The sequence below is a fragment of the Entelurus aequoreus genome, linkage group LG03 (genome assembly GCF_033978785.1).
Source record: "Entelurus aequoreus isolate RoL-2023_Sb linkage group LG03, RoL_Eaeq_v1.1, whole genome shotgun sequence".
Lineage (NCBI taxonomy): Eukaryota > Metazoa > Chordata > Actinopteri > Syngnathiformes > Syngnathidae > Entelurus > Entelurus aequoreus.
In genome coordinates, this window is record NC_084733.1 from 50,292,462 (window position 1) to 50,319,370 (window position 26,909).

The 26,909-nt window shown below is 41.8% G+C and overlaps 1 protein-coding gene and 1 long non-coding RNA gene across 11 annotated transcripts in view; one reads left to right on the top strand and one right to left on the bottom strand.

Annotated features, from left to right (window-relative positions):
- The window catches only part of ttll5 (tubulin tyrosine ligase-like family, member 5), a 142,915-nt gene that overhangs the window by 60,007 nt on the left and 55,999 nt on the right, over positions 1-26,909 (bottom strand). For 5 of the 10 annotated variants that reach the window (XR_009825310.1, XR_009825311.1, XM_062042037.1 and 2 more), the window contains 14 exons: positions 24,469-24,560; positions 23,401-23,490; positions 23,212-23,303; positions 22,732-22,794; positions 21,382-21,530; positions 20,881-21,136; positions 19,082-19,199; positions 18,547-18,693; positions 18,371-18,462; positions 18,140-18,279; positions 17,384-17,869; positions 13,547-13,737; positions 13,393-13,446; positions 11,568-11,698 (listed from right to left, as the gene is read on the bottom strand). Coding sequence is in view for 8 of the 10 variants with exons in the window: in XM_062042037.1 (XP_061898021.1) it covers positions 11,568-11,698; positions 13,393-13,446; positions 13,547-13,737; positions 17,384-17,869; positions 18,140-18,279; positions 18,371-18,462; positions 18,547-18,693; positions 19,082-19,199; positions 20,881-21,136; positions 21,382-21,530; positions 22,732-22,794; positions 23,212-23,303; positions 23,401-23,490; positions 24,469-24,560 (2,101 nt within the window). In the remaining 2 variants the exon portion in view is untranslated. Of the gene's footprint in view, positions 1-1,220; positions 1,594-10,122; positions 11,480-11,567; positions 11,699-13,392; positions 13,447-13,546; positions 13,738-17,383; positions 17,870-18,139; positions 18,280-18,370; positions 18,463-18,546; positions 18,694-19,081; positions 19,200-20,880; positions 21,137-21,381; positions 21,531-22,731; positions 22,795-23,211; positions 23,304-23,400; positions 23,491-24,468; positions 24,561-26,909 lie in introns of those variants that run through there. The other 5 variants (XM_062042044.1, XM_062042038.1, XM_062042043.1 and 2 more) reach the window with 5 other exon arrangements.
- Positions 13,248-22,697, top strand: LOC133646557 (uncharacterized). The gene is made up of 3 exons (XR_009825313.1): positions 13,248-13,766; positions 19,145-19,218; positions 21,400-22,697. It is a non-coding gene; the product is annotated as an uncharacterized LOC133646557 (long non-coding RNA).

Here is a 26,909-nt window from a genome sequence, read left to right on the forward strand (position 1 = left end):
TGAACAGGTGTGACATAAGACAATGAACGCAGAACGAGTGAACAGAAAGAAAGACTTAAATAACAGACATGATTAACAACAGGTGCGTGACTCAAAACGTGAAACAGGTGCGTGACATGACAGGTGAAAACTAATGGGTGACCATGGAAACCAAACCAAACAAGGAAGTGACACCAGGAACTAAAAAAGAGTCCACAAAACAAACAGCACATGGCCAAACAAAAACATGATCAACAGACATGACAGAGCCCCTCCCTTAAGGACAAATCCCAGATGTCCAAAAACAAAAAAAACAAGGCAGGATCAAGAGTCATGGGAGGGCGGGAGGGGGACATGGCGGTGGGTCGCCAGACCAGGTGTCCCCGAATCCACCGGGGCAGAGTCAGGTGGCGGCGGCGGGTAGACCGCCGCTGAACCTGACGAGGTGGGCGACCTGGGAATGGCCACATTCGTGGCAGACGAGGAGGTCGGCGCACCTGGCGTGGCGGACGCCCATGGAATGGCCACATCCTTGGCCGACGAGGAGGTGGGCGCGTTGTCGTGGCAGGCGGCGAAGCTTGGCGTGGTGCGTCAGGCGGCGAAGCTTGGCGTGGGGGGTCTTTGTCTTGGCATGGGTCGTGGTGCAGGAACCGGAGCTTGGTGTCGTGGTGCAGGAACCGGAGCTTGGCGTCGTGGTGCAGGAACCGGAGCTTGGCGTCGTGGTGCAGGAACCGGAGCTTGCCGTCGTGGTGCAGGAATCGGAGCTTGGCGTCGTGGTGCAGGAACCAGAGCTTGGCGTCGTGGTGCAGGAACCGGAGCTTGGCGTCGTGGTGCAGGAACCGGAGCTTGGCGTGGAGCTGCGACAGGTCCCTGGCGTGGAGCAGGTACTGGTGGCGCTTGGCGGTGTGGAGCTGCGACTGGCGGCACTTGGCGTGGAGCTGCGACTGGTGGCGCTTGGCGTGGAGCTGCGACTGGTGGCGCTTGGCGTGGTGCAGGTGGAGGTGGCCTAGCTGGAGGCTGTGGCTTGGCAGGTCGAAAAACTGGTGGTGGGGGCCGTGCTGGTGGCTGTGGCTTGGCGTGACGAAATACTGGTGGTGGTGGTGGTCGTGCTGGAGGCTGTGGCTTGGCGTGACGAAAAGCGACCCCACCTGAACAGTCCCCAGCCCTAGCACCCCCCTCAAGGAGCGGATCCCAGACGCGCTCCCTGCGGTCTGGAACCGTCTTTTGGGGTGGGTGGAGGCAGAATCTTCCCCTCCAAACTGTCCAAAATGTATATTCACCACCTCCACTTTAGACTGGGTATGAAAAAATCTAAATTTAGAAAAAATCTTCTCAAAAGGATTTTTTTTTAAAACAAAGTCCTTAGTGGGCGGCTGACAGAGGGTGTAAATAGAATCAAAAAAAAATTCTTGGTCTCTGACGTCATGACCAGTGGGCGGGATGACGTCATCAGCACGGGTCTCCTGCGGCGGCGAGGAAGACTGGGCTGGTTGGGGAATTTTGTTGTCCGGCGGAGGATCCTGGGGGAACGACGCGCCATGCTGGCGAAAAGAAGCCTTTCTGGCTGGCACTCCATCTTCGCCAGCGCGTCTCCATCACCTCTTCGTGGCTCGTCTGCGGAAGAACGTATGCTGCGTTCATACTGTCAAGAGGGGGGGTCGCAGCTGGCTGCGAGGTTGTTTTCCCATGCAAAGATGGCTCCGGACGACAGCGTGAAGGTGAGCTTGGATTTATTTAAACATAAATCACTCAAACTTTCACAAATGCAAACAATAAACAAAAAAAGGCAAGCGTGCCTAAAACACAAAAGAAGCTGCTATTAGCAGAAGCAATGACATGAACTATGACTTACTTAGTCAGCAAGAGCCATGAACAGGTGTGACATAAGACAATGAACGCAGAACGCGTGAACAGAAAGAAAGACTTAAATAACAGACATGATTAACAACAGGTGCGTGACTCAAAACGTGAAACAGGTGCGTGACATGACAGGTGAAAACTAATGGGTGACCATGGAAACCAAACCAAACAAGGAAGTGACACCAGGAACTAAAAAAGAGTCCACAAAACAAACAGCACATGGCCAAACAAAAACATGATCAACAGACATGACAGTTAGCCATTATCACTGGTTTTACTGGGGATTGAACCCAGGACCTCGTGGGTGTACAGCAGACACTATGACCACTACAGTATGGAACCACAAGCAGCAGTCCTTAAAATCCCCTAAATGTTCTGCGTTCCCCTGATAGGTCACATCTAATGTACAGTATTTGTGTCTGGTGTGCTGCATTATTTTTGGCTTCTTGCAGCTAAAAATAATGCCCTAAAGAGCGCTATTAGAACCAGTGATGAGAGATTGGACTAAAATAGAGAGCGTAACCAGCACAGTTGAGGAAATTAGATCCCAAAGGGTCTTATTGACAAAATGGTTCTTGGGAATTCCCCACATATAATTTTTCCATTGGTCTACAAACTTAAAAATCACAACAGCTACAATATATAGAAACATTTTGACTATGTCAATGAATATCTATCTAGCTATCTAATTCTGAATAACAACGTGTGATAGTTATCTTATATTGCTTAAGTGAAATGTATTGCATATTTTACAACAAGTGGTGTGACCACAGGTCAATACATTTTTTTCAATTTGGAACAAATGCTTGTTTGTGAACCTTACAAGGTCACAGGCCAGCAGACAAAACAACAACCCCTTCTTTGTTTACGCCAGACATTTCTTTAACTTGGAGGCTTTTTTTTTTTTACATTGGACCACAGGGAGCTGCAGTGCCAATACTGTATTGTATAAGCATATGGTCTGACAATTTGTCACGTCGACTGTTAATTTTAGCTTTACTATTGAGATGCAGGGGAAAACGAAAAAAAATGAGTGAAAGGAACAGCTCTTGGAATATCTGAGACTTCCTGCCTGACTCCCCGCTGTGCTCTCTATGCTTTAGTACGCTGATATGACTTCTGGTCAAACAATGCAGCAGTGTAAGTTGAGCACATATGCAACATTAATCTAACTCAGTGTAAATGTGGGAAAATAGACAGACAAAATCTTAAAGTTATAGCCCCCTAAAAGGGGCTGATTGCTTGAGAAACTGCATATTTTTCTCATTTAAAAGATAAACTATTACTACCAACAAGTATGGCCCTACACGCATGTAGTAACACAGCGCACTGGATAGCATAAAACCACCCTCCCTCCTATTAAAACATCTGGCTCTAATCAGTTGTGAATAAAAACATCTTTTAAATTCAAAGGCGGATAGACATCAAGCCAATTGTGTGGAACTTTTGGTGAAAATGTTGAACTTCTTTTTATTATAACAATAGTTTAGATGTCTGTTTCTGTGGCGAGGGTGCTAACACAACTGTAGACGCATAAATGTGTTAACATTACACCATGAGCTGCTGGTGATTTAATACAACAAACCACAATTGTTACATGGGAAAAATACAAATATTTTCAAGATAAAATCACAAACACTGAGTAGTGTTCCGATGAATGTTTTCAGATGTGCGCTGTACTGTAGATCAGTTCACAAGTGCACTGAACACAGGTCGGCACATATCTGCCAGATGATCCACTTGCAGGAAATAATCCTAAAGTTTACTGTGGTTGTATCAGGACAAGCGGTGTTGTTTCCCAACCAGCTGACGTTCGGTACTAAAGAAGCAGCCGCTGTTCAGAGTGCTGATGCAGCATACCTGCTATATCCTGGCAACAGCACTTCAAAGACCCACACTGCTCTTTGGAGCAGATCATAATTCACCCCTGTGGTTGCCTTAAGAGCCAGTGCGGCTAACAGTTTCAGTATGTTTGGCCCAAACCGTCAGCTGAAGTGTAGGGGGAGGGCCTTGGGAAATTCTGAGCGGCGCTGAGGCAAAGTCATCCTAATATCTGTACTAATATCTTATTAAAGCATATTCAGAGCAGGGGGAGGCTAAAGCCAAACCAAGAGTGGGAGGATTAGGCAACAAGGGAGCTTTTTGTGTGGCAAGCCAATGTAGACAGGGAACATAAAAGGAGCTATTTGTCACCTGGGAGACATTTAATGTCACCTCTCACAAAAACAGTATAATTGTGAAAGACTAACTTGAAGTGTGGCTTTGATTAACACATTCTTCTTGGTTGTTGTTGTTTTACCAGTAATTGACTGGGTGATAAAACCAAAAATATATAGAGTTCATGGATGTAAAAAGTCATAGTGTTTGCTTTAGAATTGCACATCAAAATTTTCATTGCCATATAAAATGCCTTTGGGAAATGCTGGTGCTCCTCTACAAATATAACAATTTACAAACAATTTTCATGTCAACAACATCCGTACAATCAAAATACCTAAAGCTAATATTATTTGCATATGACACTACTTCATTCTTCTCAGGGGAAAATACACAGGAAGTAAAGAAAACTGAAGAAAATAGGGAAACCACAAAAATGATTTGATAAAAACAGTGCATCCTTGAATTGAAGATACAATGTTATTTGGAAAAACAAAACTAGATACTCAAACCCAAACACAAATTCATGGTGCAGACCAGTGATTCTCAAAACTGTGGTATGCAGACCACTAGTGGTACGCAAGCTCTATCTAGTGGTACACCATAGAGTCATTTAAATATTCAAAGACAGTGTTACTCTTCAAATTGTGTGTGATGTTACAGTGGCCAAAAATATTCAATATACTGGTTAAAAAAACATCTGCCTTGTTTTTAACGAATACTTAGGCCTACTCCGCTACAGTATTTTATGCCATTATGGTGGCACTTGGAGGGCCAAGTGTTTTTTGAAGTGGTACTTGTAAAAGTTTCAGAACCACTGGTGTAGACACTGACATGGTAAAAGAAAACACATTTCTAGGTGTTATAACAGATATCAAAGTGAGCTGGAAACCACATATGAAGTACATATAACATAAAGTGGCAATAAATATTTAAATATTGAATAACCTAAATCAATTCTGAATCAAAAGCCACTCCCTACTACGTACTGTTCTCTTGTCCTACTTGACTAACTGTGCTAAGATGTTAAAATATGGGGAAATAATTACAAACGTAATCACTAATGATACTCCAGAAAATTATAATCCGTAACGCTGGTTACAGGGAACGAACACATTATCTGTTTATCAAATCTAAAACAATGAAATTCACAGATCCTTTACACTTTCAACCTGCTAATATGATTCACAAAGCAAACAACAACAGGCTGCCCAGAAACATGCAACAGTTATCTTAGGCAGGAGAGGAAAATACAATATTTGGCATGAACAGATATGCATACACAGCACGAAAGCATTTAGAATATTTTTGTTTGTGGAATTAAAATATGCAACAAATTAAGTAAAGATCTTAAAAAAAAGTACTAATATGAGCCAGTTTAAGAAACATTATTGGCATATGCTGCTCACAAAGTATAAAGAAGATCTATTAAAGTACAGTGACTGATATCACGATCAGACATTTATTATGCGACAGGTGGGAATACACAAGCTCTGTTTTATCCAATGGCGTGTCGAGGGGGTAGCACCTTAGAATCTGGTAGGCCACCCTAGGTGCCACCCCACTCAGAGGCCAAAGGATTTGAAGCAGTGTTTTCAAACTGTGGTACACGTACCACTCGGGCTCCATCTAGTGGTACGTCTAATAATAAAACCCAAAACAGAATGTTGAAATATGTGATACAAAACACAGAACTTGCCCACTGAACTATGTGGAAATTATAAAAAATGTCTAATAGTACCATACACAATTAAAAAATATACTTGTTTAAAGGCCTACTGAAACCCACTACTACCGACCACACAGTCTGATAGTTTATATTTCAATGATGAAATCTTAACATTGCAACACATGCCAATACGGCCGGGTTAACTTATAAAGTGCAATTTTAAATTTCCCGCGAAACTTCCGGTTGAAAACGTCTATGTATGATGACGTATGCACGTGACGTCAATCGTTGAAACGGAAGTATGCGGACACATTAAATCCAATACAAAAAGCTCTGTTTTCATCTCAAAATTCCACAGTATTCTGGACATCTGTGTTGGTGAATCTTTTTCAATTTGTTTAATGAACAATGAAGACTGCAAAGAAGAAAGTTGTAGGTGGGATCGGTGTATTAGCGGCGGACTACAGCAACACAACCAGGAGGACTTTGAGATGGATAGCAGACGCGCTAACCGCCGACCTCACCTTGACTTCCTCCGTCTCCGGGCCGCCAACCGCATCCATGATCGGGTGAAGTCCTTCGTCGCTCCGTTGATCGCTGGAACGCAGGTGAGCACGGGTGTTGATGAGCAGATGAGGGCTGGCGTAGGTGGATAGCTAATGTTTTTAGCATAGCTCTGTGAGGTCCCGTTGCAAAGTTAGCTTCAATGGCGTCGTTAGAAACAGCATTGTTAAGCTTCGCCAGCCTGGAAAGCATTAACCATGTACCGGTAGTTACATGTCCATGGTTTAATAGTATTGTTGATTTTCTGTCTATCCTTCCAGTCAGGGGTTTATTTCTTTTGTTTCTATCTGCATTTAAGCCCGATGCTATCACGTTAGCTCCGTAGCTAAAGAGCTTCGCCGATGTATTGTCGTGGAGATAAAAGTCACTGTGAATGTCCATTTTGCGTTCTCGACTCTCATTTTCAAGAGGATATAGTATCCGAGGTGGTTTAAAATACAAATCCGTGATCCACAATAGAAAAAGGAGAAAGTGTGGAATCCAATAAACCCTTGTACCTAAGTTACGGTCAGAGCGAAAAAAGATATGTCCTGCACTGCACTCTAGTCCTTCACTGTCACGTTCCTCATCCACGAATCTTTCATCCTCGCTCAAATTAATGGGGTAATCGTCGCTTTCTCTGTCCGAATCGCTCTCGCTGCTGGTGTAAACAATGGGGAAATGTGAGGAGCCTTTCAGCCTGCGACGTCACGCTACTTCCGGTACAGGTAAGGCTTTTTTTTATCAGCGACCAAAAGTTGCGAACTTTATCGTCGATGTTCTCTACTAAATCCTTTCAGCAAAAATATGGCAATATCGCGAAATGATCAAGTATGACACATACAATAGATCTGCTATCCCCGTTTAAATACAAAAATTTCATTTCAGTAGGCCTTTAACTCATTTACTAGGCCTGGTGGGTAATATGCAAAACACTCTCCACATGTCTTGTTTAAAACATTTCAGTTGCTTGAGGTACATCGATAAAAAATGGATGGATAGTTAGATATTTCTGATCGATTACAAACATTTAAGGAGGTTGTCAGGGAAGTAAACATCCATCTATCCATCCAGCCATCTTCTTCCGCTTATCCGAGGTCGGGTCGCGGGGGCAGCAGCCTAAGCAGGGAAGCCCAGACTTTCCTCTCCCCAGCCATTTCGTCCAGCTCTTCCCAGGGGATCCCGAGGCCTTCCCAGGCCAGCTGGGAGACATAGTCTTCCCAACGTGTCCTGGGTCTTCCCCGTGGCCTCCTACCGGTCGGACGTGCCCGAAACCCCTCCCTAGGGAGGCGTTCGGGTAGCATCCTGACCAGATGCCCGAACCACCTCATCTGGTTCCTCTAGATGTGGAGGAGCAGCGGCTTTACTTTGAGCTCCTCCCAGATGACAGAGCTTCTCACCCTATCTCTAAGGGAGAGCCCCACCACCCGGCGGAGGAAGCTCATTTCGGCCGCTTATACCCGTGATCTTGTCCTTTCGGTCAAAACCCTAAGCTCATGACCATAGGTGAGGATGGGAACGTAGATCGACCGGTAAATTGAGAGCTTTGCCTTCCGGCTCAGCTCCTTCTTCACCACAACGGATCGATACAGCGTCCGCATTACTGAAGACGCCGCACCAATCCGCCTGTCGACCTCACGATCCACTCTTCCCTCACTCGTGAACAAGACTCTGAGGTATTTGAACTCCTCCACTTGGGGCAAGATCTCCTTCCCAACCCGGAGATGGCACTCCACCCTTTTCCGGGCAAGAACCATAGACTCGGACTTGGAGGTGCTGATTCCCATCCCAGTCGCTTCACACTCGGCTGCGAACCGATCCAGTGAGAGCTGAAGATCTTGGCCAGATAAAGCCATCAGGACCACATCATCTGCAAAAAGCTGAGACCTAATCCTGCAGCCACCAAACCAGATACCCTCAACGCCCTGACTGTGCCTAGAAATTCTGTCCATAAAAGTTATGAACAGAATCGGTGACAAAAGGCAGCCTTGGCGGAGTCCAACCCTCACTGGAAACGGGTCTGACTTACTGCCAGCAATGCGGACCAAGCTCTGACACTGATCATACAGGGAGCGGACCGCCACAATCAGACAGTCCGTTACCCCATACTCTCTTAGCACTCCCCACAGGACTTCCCGGGATACACGGTCAAATGCCTTCTCCAAGTCCACAAAGCACGCGTAGACTAGATGGGCCAACTCCCATGCACCCTCAAGGACCCTGCCGAGAGTATAGAGCTGGTCCACAGTTCCACGTACAGGACAAAAACCACACTGTTCCTTCTAAATCCGAGGTTCGACTATCCGGCATAGCCTCCTCTTCAGTACACCTGAATAGACCTTACCGGGAAGGCTGAGTGTGACCCCACATAGTTGGAACACACCCTAGGAACCAAAATAATAACCTCCTGATTAGTAAAGGTTGGTTCCACTGGGGCAGAGATCTCCAACTTAACAGTCAACATTAAAAGTGTACTTAATTTACAAAACAAATCTCCATTCAAACAATTTAGTGATTCTCTTTATGCTATTTTGTGGTAATTTGTCATTAAATAGAGGCCTATCGTCCAAGTTATTAAAATACTAAGAGTTGAACAAATATTTGAAACTTTGGTGATCTACTGAAACTCAGGTGGTAACTTATTGGTAGCTCCCGAGCTACCAGTTGAAGGCCCCTGTACTACTAAGGACTCAACCATAAACGTCTGTGTGTAAAGCAGATGTGATAACTACTACACTATAGAAGCAGGACACCGCTACTCCCAGTGTCAGGAAATGTACTTTTAAAAAGTAATTAATTACGGTTACTTTCCAAAAAAAGTAATTTAGTTACCAACAGAATTACTTTTTAATAGATGTAATTCATTATCAGGAAAAGTTATTATTGCTTTCAAATATCTGGTATATACAGTTAAGAGATGTCCCCAAGCGAACATAATGTATCACTTTAACTTTTTGTTGTTCATTATTCCCCCGTAGTAGTAGTAACTGTGTGTGCATGTGTATGTGTGCGTGTGTGTGCCTGTGGTGGCTATTGCTTGCACTAGCAAAGAGCTACTTCCTGAATTAAACATACTGAGATTCTGACACTGTCTTGTTGGCATCAACACAACCACCTCAAAAGTGGCGTTCCATGTTACATCAGACGTATTGTAACGGTGTTGTAACGTACGTAAAACTAATTCATTATATTACTCATTACTAGAAAAATAACAGCATTAGTACGTTATTATGTAACAGCATTATTCCTAACAAAGATTATTGCCCAAAGCCCACAAAAGACTTCAGGTTGTCTGCACAATCAGTCCTGTCTGATGTGACGCATGCAACAACTAAAATCGCACTGTGCGCAGACCTCCACCAGGCCCTATCTCACAATAGCAAAGCATTCTTGAAAAAGTTGCTGAATCCAAATGGTGATCCCGAACAACCCCCAAAATGTAATCACTTGTTCCTTATTCTATTTCTGCCATTTCCTGAAAATTTCTTAAACATCTCTCTATAACTTTTTTAGTTATGTTGCTAACTATCAAACAAACAAACCTCAGCGAATACATAACCTTCTGGCAGAGATAATTAATCAAAGGATAAAATTAAATTGCCATGTCTGAACGTGTTTGTATTATTCGTCTGACGTTTCCAAACAGGCTGCAAGAGGGTTCACTCTTTGCAATGGTGTCAGCAGGTTGCCGCTTTTGTAACACTGTACATATGGTCAGGATTACCCCCAAAATAAGTTGTTTCTTATCCCATTTTAGACATTCCCAGAAAATTCATGAAAATCAGCCCTTAACTGTTTGAGTTATATTGCTAACTAACTAAAAAAACATTTGTATTTTGGGAAATCAATACCGTTTATAAAGGCTACTGCAAACTATCTGCCGTAGAAAAAAAACTCATTCATGATTTGTTTGAATAAAGCATTTTAAAAGGAAAAGCCAAACATTCTTAGAATTCCCTCACAGCTCTAAAACTGAGGATGTTTTGGACTCCAAAAACAGTCGGTATCCAACAACATGAGGTCTAAACTCAGCGATAAATGGTCACCTACATTTACAGGCCAAACACAATTAGGTTGTGAATATTATGAAAGAATACTTAAATATTGCATGTTTATCATAAAGAACATGAAGTGAGATCTCTGTGAAGAGGGAAGTCCAAGTTGGCAGTAAAAATACAAAACTAAAAAAAAAAATGAACAATTTCCCTTGTGGATCAATAAAGTTTGTCGAAGTCGAAGTCTAAGTCTAAGTAGTGGAGGTCTAATGCCACTTCAGGAAGCAAACTCATTAATCTTTGAACAGCATTAAAGTGAATCAAAACCACAACATTATTAAGTGTCAACTGTAACTAGTCTTTCTGGGGGGAGGTGTCCTCTCCACTATCATTACACTAACACTCTTCAATCTGCACGTCCATGTGAGACCACTGAGAGCGACTTTAGATGCTATTGAGTGTGACCAAATGCACTCCTGGGCTCAGAGAGGCTCCAAGTTTCTATTATAAATCACACAAAGACATCCTCAAGACAGGAATTTGGACAGAGAGAAACAATGCTTGATACCTGAGCTGCTCCTCTGAAACATTTATCATTTATGGGCGCTGTACAGTAAAAATACAAGACAGTTAAAAGCAAACCATTCAGATGCAATACTGTAACTCTTTGGGCCTGGCAGACATATATGGGGGGAAAAAACACTGAAACACAAAGAACATGGAAGATGGATTTACAGTACTGTTTACCTTTGCAGTTAATGAGCATGTGACATGCACCATTTATAAGTATACTAATAAGCTGCATATTTGCCACATGGGGAAATATAAACTGTTATCAGTAAAATTAAAACAATTAAAAATGTTTATAGAAAACACAATTCACAAATGGAAATTACATTTTGTCTCAATATTAATGCCATGGTCTCACATGGCAGTTTGGACTTGGAGTTTCCTTAGTTTTTGTATTATTTCCTGTCCAGTGCACTTATTTTTGTTTTCACCTCCTGTTTGCAATCACTTCTCTTGTCTGAGCGGTGGCTCCCTTAACTGTCCATGATTGGCAATCAGGACACACCTGTACATTGTTGCCAATCAGGATGCTTTTAATGTCAGCTCTGTCTTCTGAGTGGTGCTGGATCATTTTTCTTTGTACTTTGACATGATGCTTAGCTTTCCCTATGCTTCCTAAGCCTGTTTTCTGTACATCTTTGTTTTTGTACTTCCTGCACTGTCCCTGATAAAGAGGTCTCCTACTTGCACGCTCTGTTTCCAGTCTCTGCATCCAGGGGTCCAGACCAACACGTAAACATAACAAGTAAAATGTTTGTGCTTAATGTTTGATGTTCAACATTACTTGGACTTACAAGGTGTTGTTTCTAAGAGGACCAGTGCCAGAGGGTTCCGCCTTTGAGGGTCCTTGGGTAACGGCGGCCTGGTGAGACATCTGTGGGCTTTCTCCGCTCAAGATCCTGCTCGCCAGGTTTAGCTTAGTCAACTGTGGAGGGTAAAGAACAACGGCAAACATTGAATTCAAAACTGTGTATGTCCGTCAAAAGTTTAGAAACACTTGCTCATTCAATGACATGAAAAAAATGCATCTAAACTTTTTTGTGTGTGTATTCACAGAATATGGGAACTATTAAGCTATTAAACCCTTCCCCTTTCCATTGGTCTTTCAAATTGTCAAATTAATAATACTATTTGATGATCAAGCACTCAAGCTGGCTGCCTATATGAAATGTTATTATTCACAAACAACACATGACAGAGCGGTTCAATGCATTGCACTACATCCAGCCATCCAAGTCTCCCACATTCTCCATAAAGGAATCAGTTATCATGACTTGCAAGGCCAAATCTGTTTACAACTCCATTGGCCCCGTGGCACTGCTCTCTACTTAGAAAAGCTGAAACAGCAACATGCGCTACTGTGTAGTTATTTGCTTTATTTCCCTCCTTTAGCACTAAAAGGTGAAACATTGTGACGATGCCAAGCCTTACAGGATGTTAGAACCGTGTCAGCTTTTCCACTACAACAAGCAGCATGTCACGCCGCTGTGCAGGTACTTCAGATTTAAGTGGACTGGTCTTATTCTTGGGGGTAGTTTTTCCTCTGCCCCAGTGCACTCACATGATGGATTGTCAATGTAATTACATGAGTAATTTACTGACATCTTACTGTTAGGACACATGGCACAAATGATAAATTATGCTCCTCCCGTGATAAATTGATCTTTACAGGTCTAATGCTGCAGGGATAGACCATCTGCAAATGCATAACAGAGCTTACAGTATTTGCCAAAGACAACTTCACAGGAATCTCATTATATTCATGCACTGCAGTGCAAGAGTGTATTTAGTATTGTGTTAATGATGAGGCATTGGATAGCAGGTGCTGCCTGATTTTTTTCATCATCTTGCTATCCTGTTTTGTGTGAGAACCCTTGCATGAGAGCGAGTAATTACTGAAACCCGAGAGGTCGTGCAGTACAAGAGGGAGTTGTTCATGTTTACAAAGTTCTCCTTTTGCTTCAGCTGGTGATTTAATGACTTGTAATCTCAGCTTTTAAAAAAGTCACACAGGTCTGCTTTGCGCTGAAAAACAAATCGCTGCCATGTCCAGGATTAAATTCTCAAAGGAAATACAGTAAACACCTTTCACAATAATGAATAAGCAGTAAAACTACAGTCTGTGTGGTCTTGTGTCATCCTTAGAAACTTTGACAGAAAACACCCAGTGAAGCAGACAAGGGGGAGGATCAGGAGGAAGAGGGAGCCAAGGCAGAGAGGCTCTATGGACCAAACTACCAGGGGAATGCAGGAGAAGTTGTTGAGGAAGCTGATGCGAAGCGCCGGTTTGCCACATTCCTGTATTTATAAGCATCAATTACTACAAAATAGAGGCTGCTTGTTGAGTATCAACAGAAATCACTCCCCCATGGAGCATCTGATAATGAGACCTCACACAGTGGAGGCGTGATGCTCTTCTCAGCCAGCTACAAACCCAGAACCAGAAGCCACCCCCGCAAAAAGCCACATGGACAGACATGCAGAGGGAGGAAGGTGCGCTACACAGGCGGCAGACCCTCCGGCTCCAACAGGTCTGCTGGAAGAGTGAGCAACTAGATGACGCCAATCAGCAGGGGGCCAGGAAAGGCAAAAACATCGGCAAAGAGAAATATAAGAGACCTCACAGCGAGGGTTTCCTGCAGAAGGGCCACATTTGTCTTCCTTCCATGAACACTGTTAATGAACCCAGGATACTGTACATTGTTATTTGAACACAGCCTTGCTCCTGGTGGAACTATTTGCTTCAGAGGGGTTCGAAACATAGCCAACTCACATGTTGCGTCAGCAGGTTGATGTGACTCGATCCAGCACTGTTGCGGGCAACTTGCTTGTCGGCCAGCTTCTGCAGAGCTGAGATGAAGGCCTGCTGGTTGGACTGGGCCTGGACTGTAAGAGAGTTGAACTCCCTGAAGGCCCCGTCAGATTCGGACTTCAGCTTACTGGAACTGTACATCCTGGATGCTACTATAAAGACAGAGAAGAAATCTGTGACGGTAATACTGAAAAAACTAACAAAAAAAAAACTACGGTGCAGAGTAGTCCTTCACAATGGCTGAACAAAAACAGCCGGTGTTTGTTTGTCTGTACAGATGTTAGCAGGCGACTTCTTGTTTCACAGAGGATGATGTAAGATGAAGTTTTTTTTTATTTTGGGGTGGAGTAAACATATTCATGGCCTCAAGCAAAAGTGAAAGAAATGTGGAGTGCAAAATTTTTGACAATCCGTCCATTTGTTAATTAGACTTTCCCTTACATTAAAAATGACATCAGATCTTTGGAATATATGAACGAGACTCCAATCGCAACGAAAAGGAAGAAAATCCTCTGTGCACTTTTTATCTGTATATGCACTAAATTTTTGTGGGTTATTTTACGGCATATTTAAACAAACAAATAAATGGAAACAACTAGACTACTCAGTAAAGGGCAGACCTCTATTAGGGCTGAAAAACATCATCTTAATGGATTAGAGTTGATGCTGTAACTAGATTGTGTAAGCGCAATTAGATTTGGCGCAACCTGTTCTCCCTCACTCATATAAACACATTATAACAGGACTCTCTATGATTGCAGATTGTTGATACAACTTCATACAAGAGATGGCGTCATAACTCTACTTTTAAAAACACCTCGTAACCACCATAAAACTTTGTGTGGAATTCTGAATAAAAGTAAAAAAATCTGCATATGCACTATAATAATCAGACCGGTGCATGCACACCTTCACACAATTTGTGTTTTATAGATCTCAGTTGGAGTAGAAGTGAGCACAGCCACACCCTCTTCATGCCTCAACTTCACCATATAAGGCAGGGGTGTCAAAACTTTTTTTCCACTGAGGGCCGCAAACCGAAAAATCAAAACATGCGGGGGCCATTTTGATATTTTGAATTTCAAAATGATAAAATATATAGATATTTTTAAAAGGAAAAACAGCATGGATGTCAGCTTTACAACCACATTACCCCTTTGTGCTTTCAAAACTCATTTTTTTAGTAATGTTATTTTTTAAAAGTGCTGCGAGCCACACTTTGGGCACCCCTTATGTAAGGTCAATGCAGAGTGACACTATTTAAAAAACATTTGATTGCGCTCGTGGTTGGTGAGAAGATGACAACAACAAAAAAATTTGGGAATTTCACAAAGACGGAAGCAGAGAAAGCATATTTTGAAGACAGAGCAGTGCTATAACAAATAGAAAACGTTGGAGCGTGTTGTGTTTGCAGTGTTAGTGCACCAGGCGCACAGTGGCACAACTTAAAAAAGCTGTCTGAAATCAAGATACACATTTTCATTTTTAGCAAGCATGTTTTTAAGATCTGTATTTACTGTAATTCATGCAACAATTTCATTTGAAATAACAATTTACAAAAACCTGTTTAATTTAAAGGTGAAGTTACATTTACCCCTATGCTGACAATAACTCTATGGAAATATTAGGATTATTCTAATTATTATTGTTTATTATGGAGTCATTGTGTGTTTTATTTATATGGAATCACAACAAAACAAAACTATAAAGAGTAAAGGAAACTTTTAAGAGTAACTTTATGCACATGACCCTGAAACTATCCACACAAACAGAGACGGTGGTATGTTTGTACAGTACAGAATTCCTAAACATGTTTTTACACATTTTTATTTTAATGTTATTTGATTACATAGGACATGGACAAAGCAAATTAGACCTTGGGGGTCATTTAACACCTTTGCTACAGATAGATTTCAGTCTTGTGGGAAACATTAAAGTAGAATTATACTTACAAAAGCACACAAGTCTGCCTAGGCTGAAAAATTAGACATGTCCTTCTGACAGGTTTAAATATGTTGGCCCCAATGCTAGCAGACTGTAACAGCAAAATGTGAAAATACCAAAATTTTGCAGGTTTTATTTACTTGCTTCACTCAAGCACCACCGTTCTACAGAGGTTATATGTACAAACCCCGTTTCCATATGAGTTGGGAAATTGTGTTAGATGTAAATATAAACGGAATACAATGATTTGCAAATCCTTTTCAACCCATATTCAATTGAATGCACTACAAAGACAAGATATTTGATGTTCAAACTCATAAACTTTATTTTTTTTTGCAAATAATAATTAACTTAGAATTTCATGGCTGCAACACGTGCCAAAGTAGTTGGGAAAGGGCATGTTCACCACTGTGTTACATGGCCTTTCCTTTTAACAACACTCAGTACACGTTTGGGAACTGAGGAGACACATTTTTTAAGCTTCTCAGGTGGAATTCTTTCCCATTCTTGCTTGATGTACAGCTTAAGTAGTTCAACAGTCTCCGTTGTGGTATTTTAGGCTTCCTAATGAGCCACACATTTTCAATGGGAGACAGGTCGGGACTACAGGCAGGCCAGTCTAGTACCCGCACTCTTTTACTATGAAGCCACGTTGATGTAACACGTGGCTTGGCATTGTCTTGCTGAAATAAGCAGGGGCGTCCATGGTAGCGTTGCTTGGATGGCAACATATGTTGCTCCAAAACCTGTATGTACCTTTCAGCATTAATGGCGCCTTTACAGATGTGTAAGTTACCCATGTCTTGGGCACTAATACACTCTCATACCATCGCACATGCTGGCTTTTCAACTTTGCGCCTATAACAATCTGGAAGGTTCTTTTCCTCTTTGGTCCGAAGGACACGACGTCCACAGTTTCCAAAAACAATTTGAAATGTGGACTCGTCAGACCACAGAACACTTTTCCACTTTGTATCAGTCCATCTTAGATGAGCTCAGGCCCAGCGAAGCAGACGGCGTTTCTGGGTGTTGTTGATAAACGGTTTTCGCCTTGCATAGGAGAGTTTTAACTTGTACTTACAGATGTAGCGATCAACTGTAGTTGCTGACAGTGGGTTTCTGAAGTGTTCCTGAGCCCATGTGGTGATATCCTTTACACACTGATGTCGCTTGTTGATGCAGTACAGCCTGAGGGATCGAAGGTCACGGGCTTAGCTGCTTACGTGCAGTGATTTCTCCAGATTCTCTGAACCCTTTGATGATATTACAGACCGTAGATGGTGAAATCCCTAAATTCCTTGCAATAGCTGGTTGAGAAAGGTTTTTTCTTAAACTGTTCAACAATTTGCTCACGCATTTGTTGACAAAGTGGTGACCCTCGCCCCATCCTTGTTTGTGAAACACTGAGTATTTCATGGAATCTACTTTTATACCCAATCATGGCACCCACCTGTTCCCAATTTGCCTGTTCACCTGTGGGATGTTCCAAATAAGTGTTTGATGAGCATTCCTCAACTTTATCAGTATTTATTGCCACCTTTCCCAACTTCTTTGTCACGTGTTGCTGGTATCAAATTCTAAATTTAATGATTATTTGCAACAAAAAAAAAGTTTATCAGTTTGAACATCAAATATGTTGTCTTTGTAGCATATTCAACTGAATATGGGTTGAAAATGATTTGCAAATCATTGTATTCCGTTTATATTTACATTTAACACAATTTCCCAACTCATATGGAAACGGGGTTTGTAGTTTTTACATAATGATAATTATAATAATTAACAAGTAAACAAAAACAGCAATGGAAAAATAAAATGTTTATCTTGCATGGCAGCTAACAAAATTAGACTCACCATGGCCTGCAGATGTTGGTCGAGCAAGCTTCTGGCTATAAATGTGCATGGCACTAGTGAGGGAAGACGCTCCTTTCGAGCTTAAAGTGGATGTGCTGGAAGACGGGATCCTCCAGAGAACCTGGTTTGGTTGCCCCGTAGACCCAGGAAGAGATGTGTAAACAGGGGACTCAGCGAGCATCTCACCATGGAAGAGTTGAGACTTTGCCAAGGACTGAGCATAGGACGGAGGCTGAGGTGGCAAAAGTGGAGAACGATGAAGACACCGTAATGAAGAGGTGTTATGTGCCATGGGAAAACTCAAACAGTGTTGGGAAGTCCGGAGTTGGGGATCAATTTTTGCATGTCCAAATCCGGTCAGTTGGCCTCCAGACAAACAAGCAGATTGTTGATCTTCAGTGGCTTTGTTGTCTGTGTCACTGCTGACTTTTCCTGTGCAGGGCGTTGATTCAAAAAATCTGGAATCCTCTTTGGCCACAGGCAGAGCTGTTCAAAAGAAGAAAGAAGCCAGAGCTCCTTTATCACCAGTAAGCCATTCCATGGCTCTGACACACATTTGTTTTCTCCAAATTAGATCTACTCCTTTGAAAGTGACCCTTGCTTCACCCTGGATGACTCAATCTTGTTCCCTTTATTTTTTTGGGGCTTTAAAAATCTAAACAGCAAAATTCCTGTTTACTGTGCTTGAATGATAGAATATTAAACATAAACCAGACCAACAGTTATAAAGCATGAAAAAACATGAATTGGACTCACATTTGGTAGTCTCACAGTCGCTTGGCTCTGGTTTTTCATGAAAGTCTTTTTTAACACGCCTGACTTTTGTTCCGAGGAAGACAGTGGCTGATTTATTTTTCTGTGTGTAGAACGTCAGTACTTTCTCCAGATCACTTTCACTGTTAAAAAAAATAACACGGGAAAGAGATGTGTTTTGCAGATTGCAATCTCTCCATTGAACACTGGAAGAAGGCTAGCCAACTCACTAACCTCGCAGCCGTGATGTACTCATGAAAAACACTGGCATCAACACACGTCTCCTCTGCACTATTCTGCTGTTTTCTTACTATATGGTCAGTTTCCTGAGAAGATAAGGAAACATAAGAAAAAATAAATCTCACAAGGTCTTCTGTGTTTAAGCAAAACTGCACTATGGGAATAGGTACCTTGTCGTAACACTGGATAAACTCTCCAAGTTGGTGAGACAGGATACGTCTGCGGTCTTGGACTGGTAGTTGTTGACTAGGCAGAACCACCTTGATGTCTTGGTCGAGGTTACTGGCAGCTCTTTTCAGGAAGCGAATAATCAGCTCCTTTGAGGCAGACACAAAATGCAAATTGTTATTATAATTGTGAACACAAAATTATTCTGTATTGTTTATTCATTGCTATTGGGCCAAAGTGCACTAGGATGTTCCTAAAAGGTCTGAGATTGCTGCTGATGAAGATAGTGATGATACATGCCATGATTCCAGTCCACCAACACAACTTTCCGATAAGTATAATTTCTTAAGAGGCCCTGTTTTCCTCCTTGTATTCAATTCCACCCAGCCAGGGGCACAGATGAGTAATAATAAGGGGAAATCTGGCAAAAGTGTAGATGTATACACAGGAAACAATGTTCCATCTAGGGTACTGCATGTCATTCTTGTTCCTTTATGAAAAGAGACTCCATTAGTGAGATGTTTTAAATAGTTGTACCATTTGGTAATTGTCCTTATCTGGCCAAGCGGAAATGCCATTGACTCTGCTCTCTGCCAACAGTCTTTGTTGAACTCGCTGAAGGTACGAAGAAAAGGTCATCCGTGCCTGCACTTTACTGGAAGGAGATAAAATAGGTACATTAATAGCATTAAAACATTGATTAGTCATGATGTCATTATGAATATCATTGCTTTAATTTTTAAGTAACATCGTGTAGTTGGATTTTAATTTGTTTTATTTACATAGTGTTTATTAAGTTTGTTTTGTTGCAATATTTTATTCTTAACATAAAGTACATGGAAAGAGGAGGCCCAGGTTGGCAATGTTAGAGATCCATCCACCAGGCAGTTCAGTTAAAACAATTATGAAAAAAATATGTATTGTTAAAATACAGTGCATCCGGAAAGTATTTACCACACTTCACTTTTTCCCTATTCTGTTATGTTACAGCCTTATTCCAAAATGAAATAAGTTATTTTTTGTCTTAAAACTTCTACAACCAACGACAATGTGAAAAAGTTGTTTGTTATTTTGCTACTAGGTTGATTGGCAACACTCAATTGGCCCTCATATGTGAATCTGAGTGTGAATGTTGTCGGTCTATCTGTGTTGGCCCTGCGATGAGCTTGTCGAGGAAGGCACAGCTGCCTTCCGCCCGAATGCAGCTGTGATAAGATCCAGCACCTCCCGCTACCCCGAGGATAAAACAGGAGAAAATGGATGGATGGAATTTTGCTACTTTATTAAAAGTAAAAATCTAAAAAAAATCACATGTACATACTTTAAGTATTCACAGCCTTTGCTCAATACTGATCAGCGCCTTTGGAAGCAATTACAGCCTCAAATCTATTTGAATACAATGCCACAAGTTTGGCACACCTATCTTTGGGCAGGTTTACCCATTCTGCTTTGCAGCACCTCTCAAGCTCCATCAGGTTGAATGGGAAGCGTCGGTGCACAGTTATTTTCAGATCTCTCCAGAGATGTTCGGGTTCAAGTCTGGGCTCTGGCTGGGCCACTCAAGGACATTTACAGAGTTGTGCTGAAGTCAAGAAAAGGTGCATCAACAAAGTATTGAGCAAATGCTGTGAAAGGTTTTATTTTTAATACATTTGCAAAAAGCTCTAAAAAACTTTTCACATTATCACTATGGGGTATCGTGTGTTAAATTTTGAGGACAAAATAAATGTATTCCATCTTGGAATAAGGCTATAACATAACAAAATGTGAAAAAGGTGAAGCACTGAGTATACTTTCCGGATTCACTGTACCGTACAGTAGTATCATTCTCCTTTTTGTTGAGAAGAATGGTCGTACATTATTAGGTATCAGATTATTTTTTGCTTTTTGCATAAATGTAACTGTTTGGAAATGCACTAAATTGTTTAAATTCAATATTTTCGATTTAATACATAAAGAAAAACAATCTAAAATAAATATAAAAGTTAATCAAATGTAAAATATAGTTATTCTGATAACAATCCAAAATTACACAAATTTAAGCAATGAGGCACCATTAATCAGTGGGAGGCATAGACTCCTTTGTGAAAGTGGATTACACATTACTGGTGTCACAAAGTCTGCTTTTCTATGTGGTGACACATTGCCAAAGTTAAAATAGTCCCATCAAAACATAACCCAGCTAAATATAGCCCAAATGTCTTCTCATCTGCTTTGGTGTGAGCAAATGTGCCCTTTAGATCTCCCTCTTGAAGGCGCAAGGAGGTTAGAGTGAGAAAATAAAGTGAGGTAGGAAGATGAAGGATCATGACCAGCCTTGTGGAACACACACTGACCTGATGTCCCACCCCTGCTGGAGAATGTGCAGCAGTTTGACACGGGGACTGCTGTTGTGTGTTGTTGCCTCTGAGCTGGATGCAGCCTTGCCGTGAAAGCGCTGCGCTAGTGAAGAGTCTTGTTTTCTTTGCTCTTCTAACAAAGCCTTGTGTGAGATTGGCTTGAGAACACGTTTCATCTCCTCTCTTTCCTCCCGTATGCAATCCTCTCCCTCCAGGCCACTGCTCTCCGTCAGGGAGGCCTTGGATTGCATCCCTGAGGTATGCAGCATTGCAAGGGGAAGACATATGTCAGTTGCATCACCAAACCGTTGGCAAAAATACACAAGTAGACTCAAAATAGGCTTTTTGTTTTTGCTGCAATGACATCAACTCATTCAGAGCCAAATTTGGCTAACCTTAGCGTGACACATGGGAGTTTTTTTTATTGGAACCAAAAAAAAAACTGTAGAGGCTGTAGAGTGAAGTTTGCTGAGCTGAAGTAGTATTCATCAGACCTACCCGATTTCATCTTTCCAGCAGCAGAGCGATGACTCAGGTGGTGCCATCTCTTCTTACGGGCCCCCAGAGACAGCAGCTTCCTCTCGTACTGGACGGCGTGGTGGCCATCGACTGTGTCCATTTGCAGCTGCGAATTCCCGCCCGCATTCCTTAGAGACAGCAGAAGACATGTCAACACAACCGTGGTGACAACAACAATACCAATGATTTATCTTTAAATTAGCATTTCCAAAAAGACATTGCAGAGCAAACTTTAAGAATGATTAGTGTGGTTGAGTACTTTTTCCAGATGTTGACATGACTGAGAGTGATGGTCCAAAGGAGAAAGAATAAATATTAAATAATAACAGCCACTGGATCATTAAAATAACGACCATCTCCCTGATGCAGCTGCAGGGGGAGTCTTCACTGTGATGATGTGGGTTCCCATCTCAAGACACTGTAAATAAGGTTGTCCTTAGAATATGTACAGTATCAAGCAAAATTGAGTACTCACCTCATTTCTCAGCAAATATTTTATCATTTCTTAAGGGACAATAAAATTATATCGGAACTTTAATATTTTAATACTTGTATAGCAGTTTAGATTTCCTATCCCCTGAAAATTACTCATTATTTTCTAAATAACTGGCAACACAAGTCAATAATTGAAACATTCAGGAAGTATCCACAGCGTTGTCGACACTTCCTCAGACCCCCGCCACCCCTACCTTCCACTGCACGCCAAGAAGATTCAACAACCAGGTAAAATAGATTGTATTTCTTATTTTTAATCATTGTGATGAACTGGCTGTTAAAGTGAGTGCATCACAGGCCTAGTGACAATGTGGGGGTGTGTTGAGGCCAGTTCAGCTTGTTGTTGTTGTTTTGGCTTTGTTAATAAATAGAAAGTCACCCGAGTATAATGTTTATTTGATATATAGTACTGTACAGCGCTTTATGTACATTGTGTTAACTTTTACTAAAGGCTCAAGGCTGTAACCCATTTTTCATGTTTAAATTGTTTCATTATGCTAACTTTTCTATTTACAAACCCTGTCAAGAACCAATAAGTTTGTAAATCGAGGTTTCACTGTATAACAAAATGGTTTCTGAGACGTGAGGGATGTGAGGGATCCTGTATGTGCATATTTTAATAATGAAATAAAGAAGTATTTCCCTTCCTCTTCCAAACTGATGCCACATACACACTGGGCACACTGGAAAAGATGAGCGCACATCCTCTTCTCAGCTGTTCCCCTCACCTACCCAAGTCAAAGACCAAACAAACTCTATGCTGGAATCCAACTGCTTCCATAAACTGAAGGAGGGATCCAGTCCCCTGATCCTGACCACAATGGAAACACTTACCTTCCATGGAAAAGTCTGTTTGCCAACATGAAGTTCATTGATGTCTTGGATTCTAGATAGCCACTAAGAAAGGAGAGATAATAAGCAAAACAGTTTTTGTCATAAAAGGAAGACAACCAAATCAGCTTCAACCTTGTTATTTTGGGCACAGATCATAAAAGGGTGGAACTTGTATGGCTGTAGCTGCTTTATAAGATTCCACAAAATCCACGTTGCTAAAGAGCCATGTATCTAATCAGGCAACAAATCCTCATATGGCAATATGAATTGAAAGCCTAAAAAAGGATTTCCTTTCCTAAGGACTTTAAAGAAATGTCAATAAAATACTGGCTAGGGAAAATAGCTTTGCAAGTATGTGATTTTAGGAGTAATTTGAGTATACTCATCTGAGGACAGTATTATAATGAGTAACATATCAGACAGACGGGGATCTGAAAATTCTAACTGATCAATTTTTTGTTTCACTTTGACTCAATTTACCCATAGAGATCCCATGTGTCTTCAGTAGGGAATATTCTGATGAAGCCTCCTCTTCTCTCGTACTCTTCCTTTGTCCTCCTCAAGACTTTGATCTGCCACAGCAAAACAAAACAAAAGACATGTTTAAAGACAGGCTGGTTTTCCGAACATAAAGAGCAACACACGGCACATAACATGTCAGGATTGTACCTGCTCTGCAGTCAAGCCCAGAGTGCTGTCTCCTCCTGGCTTGTCTTTAAACGGCACTGTCTCACAGTGAGCTGATAAGGGCCTCTGCCACTGCAAAGGTCAAGAGTTAAGGCCACATCTCCAATGAAAATACTGAGCAATGTACTGTCAGTTAATAAATACAAACATATATTGAAATATTGTTAAATAAGTCATCTGAATAATGTATTTTGTTCTTGGCTGGTTTTACTCCTCTGCATACACCACCAGGCTGTGATTGACAGCTTTGGCATGCAGGTTGTAGTGGAGATCAGACAGCGGAACAGCGCCTCACTGAATCGCATTCAGAGAATGTCATCTAAATAGCACCGGGATTACGTTTAATTCATCTGACGTGGCTAGGGGGATACAAAGGCAGCCAAAAAGTGAAAGGCCTAAGCCTGTAATAAAAGGCTCAACTGTTGCCCCAGTCAAAATAAAGGAAGACGACAGGTTCTCTCAAGGCGGTCCGAGTTCTACAGGAGGCTTTATGACAAGTCTGATTTACAGTTAGGCTTTTGGGTTTGTCACAGTGCATCTATAAAGTAAAGTTCAGAGCTTTTTAGCCAAGTGGTGCAATGCAGTATTTCAAACAAGTACTTATGCAGGCCCTCTGCTAATGTAATGAAAAATCTCCTAAAATGTTGCATTAGAAAGCCATGCAGGCCATTTGCCTGCCACTATGAATAAAAGTAAAAGGAACATAATCAAATTAAGAAGGAGAAAGCAATTTTTACCGGTCATGTAGGAAGCATCAGGGAATTACAATAAGACATAAGAAAAAAGAGAATTAACGTGGAAGGGAAAGAATACAAAAAAAATACCATTGAGTAGTGTGAAATGGTTGTAGAAGCAGTAAATGGTTTCTACAGTATGAGGCAACAGGTGGACAAAGTCAGTCATAAAAGAACATGGGCACTTATGTGACGGTCACATTACAACATTACTGAGTCTGCGTGTCCTCACACTTTTAGGAATGAACTGTGAGCAATGTTACACATGACCCTGACTGACTTTCTAGTTGAAATGTGGCTTGTGTGTGAGTGGTACCTGTGTTCTATGAGCTGCCTGTTTGAGGTTGGGCTCCAGGGTGAGTCGCTCAAATCGTGGCTTCCTTAACACGGGGTCCTGACACACTAAGCCTGGAGGAACAAAAGGCTTGTTACATAACAATGATATCGGATTTCAAATATGTCACTCATGCCTAATACATTTCTCACTGTACATTGAAACTTTACTACATGAACCATCAATAAGTTTATGTAAAAAAAGAAAAAAAAGTCCCACAGGGAAGTACTTCACTCGTGCAGTTCTCTGATTGACTGATGACCAGAACCGTATGGTCTGAAGTCTGCTGAGATTAGCCCGGGCTCATCGCGACGCTGAATATGACAAGCAGTATAGACAATGGATAGACGATTGGTTGGATGGAGTTAAAACTAATTTTAAAAAGCAGTTCGGCAGAGACTTATCATTATTGCACTCAACGAAAAAATAGAAACACAAAACTTTACTTTTTGCTCGCATTTTTCATGAGCTAAAACTATACACAAAAAGCCTGTTCTTCTCAAATATTGTTGACAAATCTGTTTGAATGTATGTTTGTGTGTGCAACTTATGGGAAAATATTGACTGTTTCTACAACCTTCAAACACAGTGGATAAAGGGGAAACACAAATGCTATTGCTAGCAATGTAGAATGTGTATACCACATGAAATAAATGTAGTTTACACTACATTGACATTACTATATGAAAACGTCAAACAATACACTGTATGTGGCTGACTTAGTGCGACAAAAATTATTCAGAAGTGATAATAACAGGTATTATAGAAGCGGATATCATTGTTTATATCCAGAGCAGCCATCTTTGAAATGAACTCGGGTGTGGTGAGAATGCTTTGACTTTTCGAGTCGCAAATCCGATTTCCAGGGGCTTTCGAGTTGAAATGGATAGGCTCCAGCCTGAAGCATACTTGCCAACCCTCCCGATTTTTCCGGGAGACTCCCGAATTTCAGTGCCCCTCCCAAAAATCTCCCGGGGCAACCATTCTCCCGAATTTCTCCCGATTTTCACCCGGACAACAATATTAAGGGCGTGTCGTGATGGCACTGCCTTTGGCGTCCTCTACAACCTGTCGACGCGTCCGCTTTTTCACCATACAAACAGCGTGCCGGCCCAGTCACATGTTGTATGCGGCTTCTGCGTACACACGAAAGTAACTGCAAGACATACTTGATCAACAGCCATACAGGTCACACTGAGGGTGCCGTATAAACAACTTTAACACTGTTACAAATATGCGCCACATTGTGAACCCACACCAAACAAGAATGACAAAAACATTTCGGGAGAACATCCGCACCGTAACACAACATAAACACAACAGAACAAATACCCAGAACCCCTTGCATCCCTAACTTTTCCGAGCTACAATATACACCCCCGCTACCACCAAACCCCGCCCCCCCAACCACGCCCACCTCAACCCCGACCCCCCACACCACAACCCCCAAATCTCCCGAATTCGAAGGTCTCAAGGTTGGCAAGTATGGCCTGAAGAGACGGAGATAAATGGCCCAACGATGTCCGCACAAAGTCTGTGCATTCAAAATGCCATCAATAAAATGCATCTGTGTTTGTTGTCCATTACATACACCTGCACATACCATAAACCCACCAGCACCATGGGCCACACCATCTACAACATTGGCATCAGCTAACTGCTCACCCACAACGTCATACACACGGTCTACCATCTTCCCTGAACAGTGAAAACCGGGATTCATCAGTGAAGAGAACACCTAACCAAATCATAACACGCCATTGATTGTGAGCATTTTTTCACTCAAGTCAGTTACGACGACGAACTGAAGTCAGGTCGAGACCCAGATGAGCATGACGGGCATGCAGATGAGCCTCAATGAGAGGGTTTTTGACAGTTTGTGCAAAACATCTTGGAGGTGAAGTTGCTAGATGTGGAGGTCCTGGGCTGGGCTACAAATGGTCGTGGTTGTTAGGCCGGTTACATGTACTGTACTGCTAAATTCTCTGAAACACCTTTGGAGATGACTGATGGTAAAGAAATACAATTTCAGTTTACAGACAACAGCTTTGGTGTACATTCCTGCAGCAAGCATGTCAATTGTACACTGCCTCAACACTTGCAATCTGTGGCATTGTGTTGTCTGTGGTGGCCTTTAATGTTCACCGGCCTAAAGCACACTTGTGCAAAGAGGGGAGGATACAGCCAAATGGAAGGCATTTTTGTACTTTGCTGCAAGTTATTTGTTGAAGTGCAAATGTTTTTCTCACCTTTTTATCAACTTTATTTGTCCCCATGGTGGCTTGTTTTGCAGTCATACTCAATAAACAAACCCAGAGACTTGTGGTGTAACTGTTAGTCAGCAAAGAACTACAGAATCAACTACTGTAGTGATGACATCATAGCGGGGAGAGAATGACTTCGAGGTGGGGTGTTGATATCAT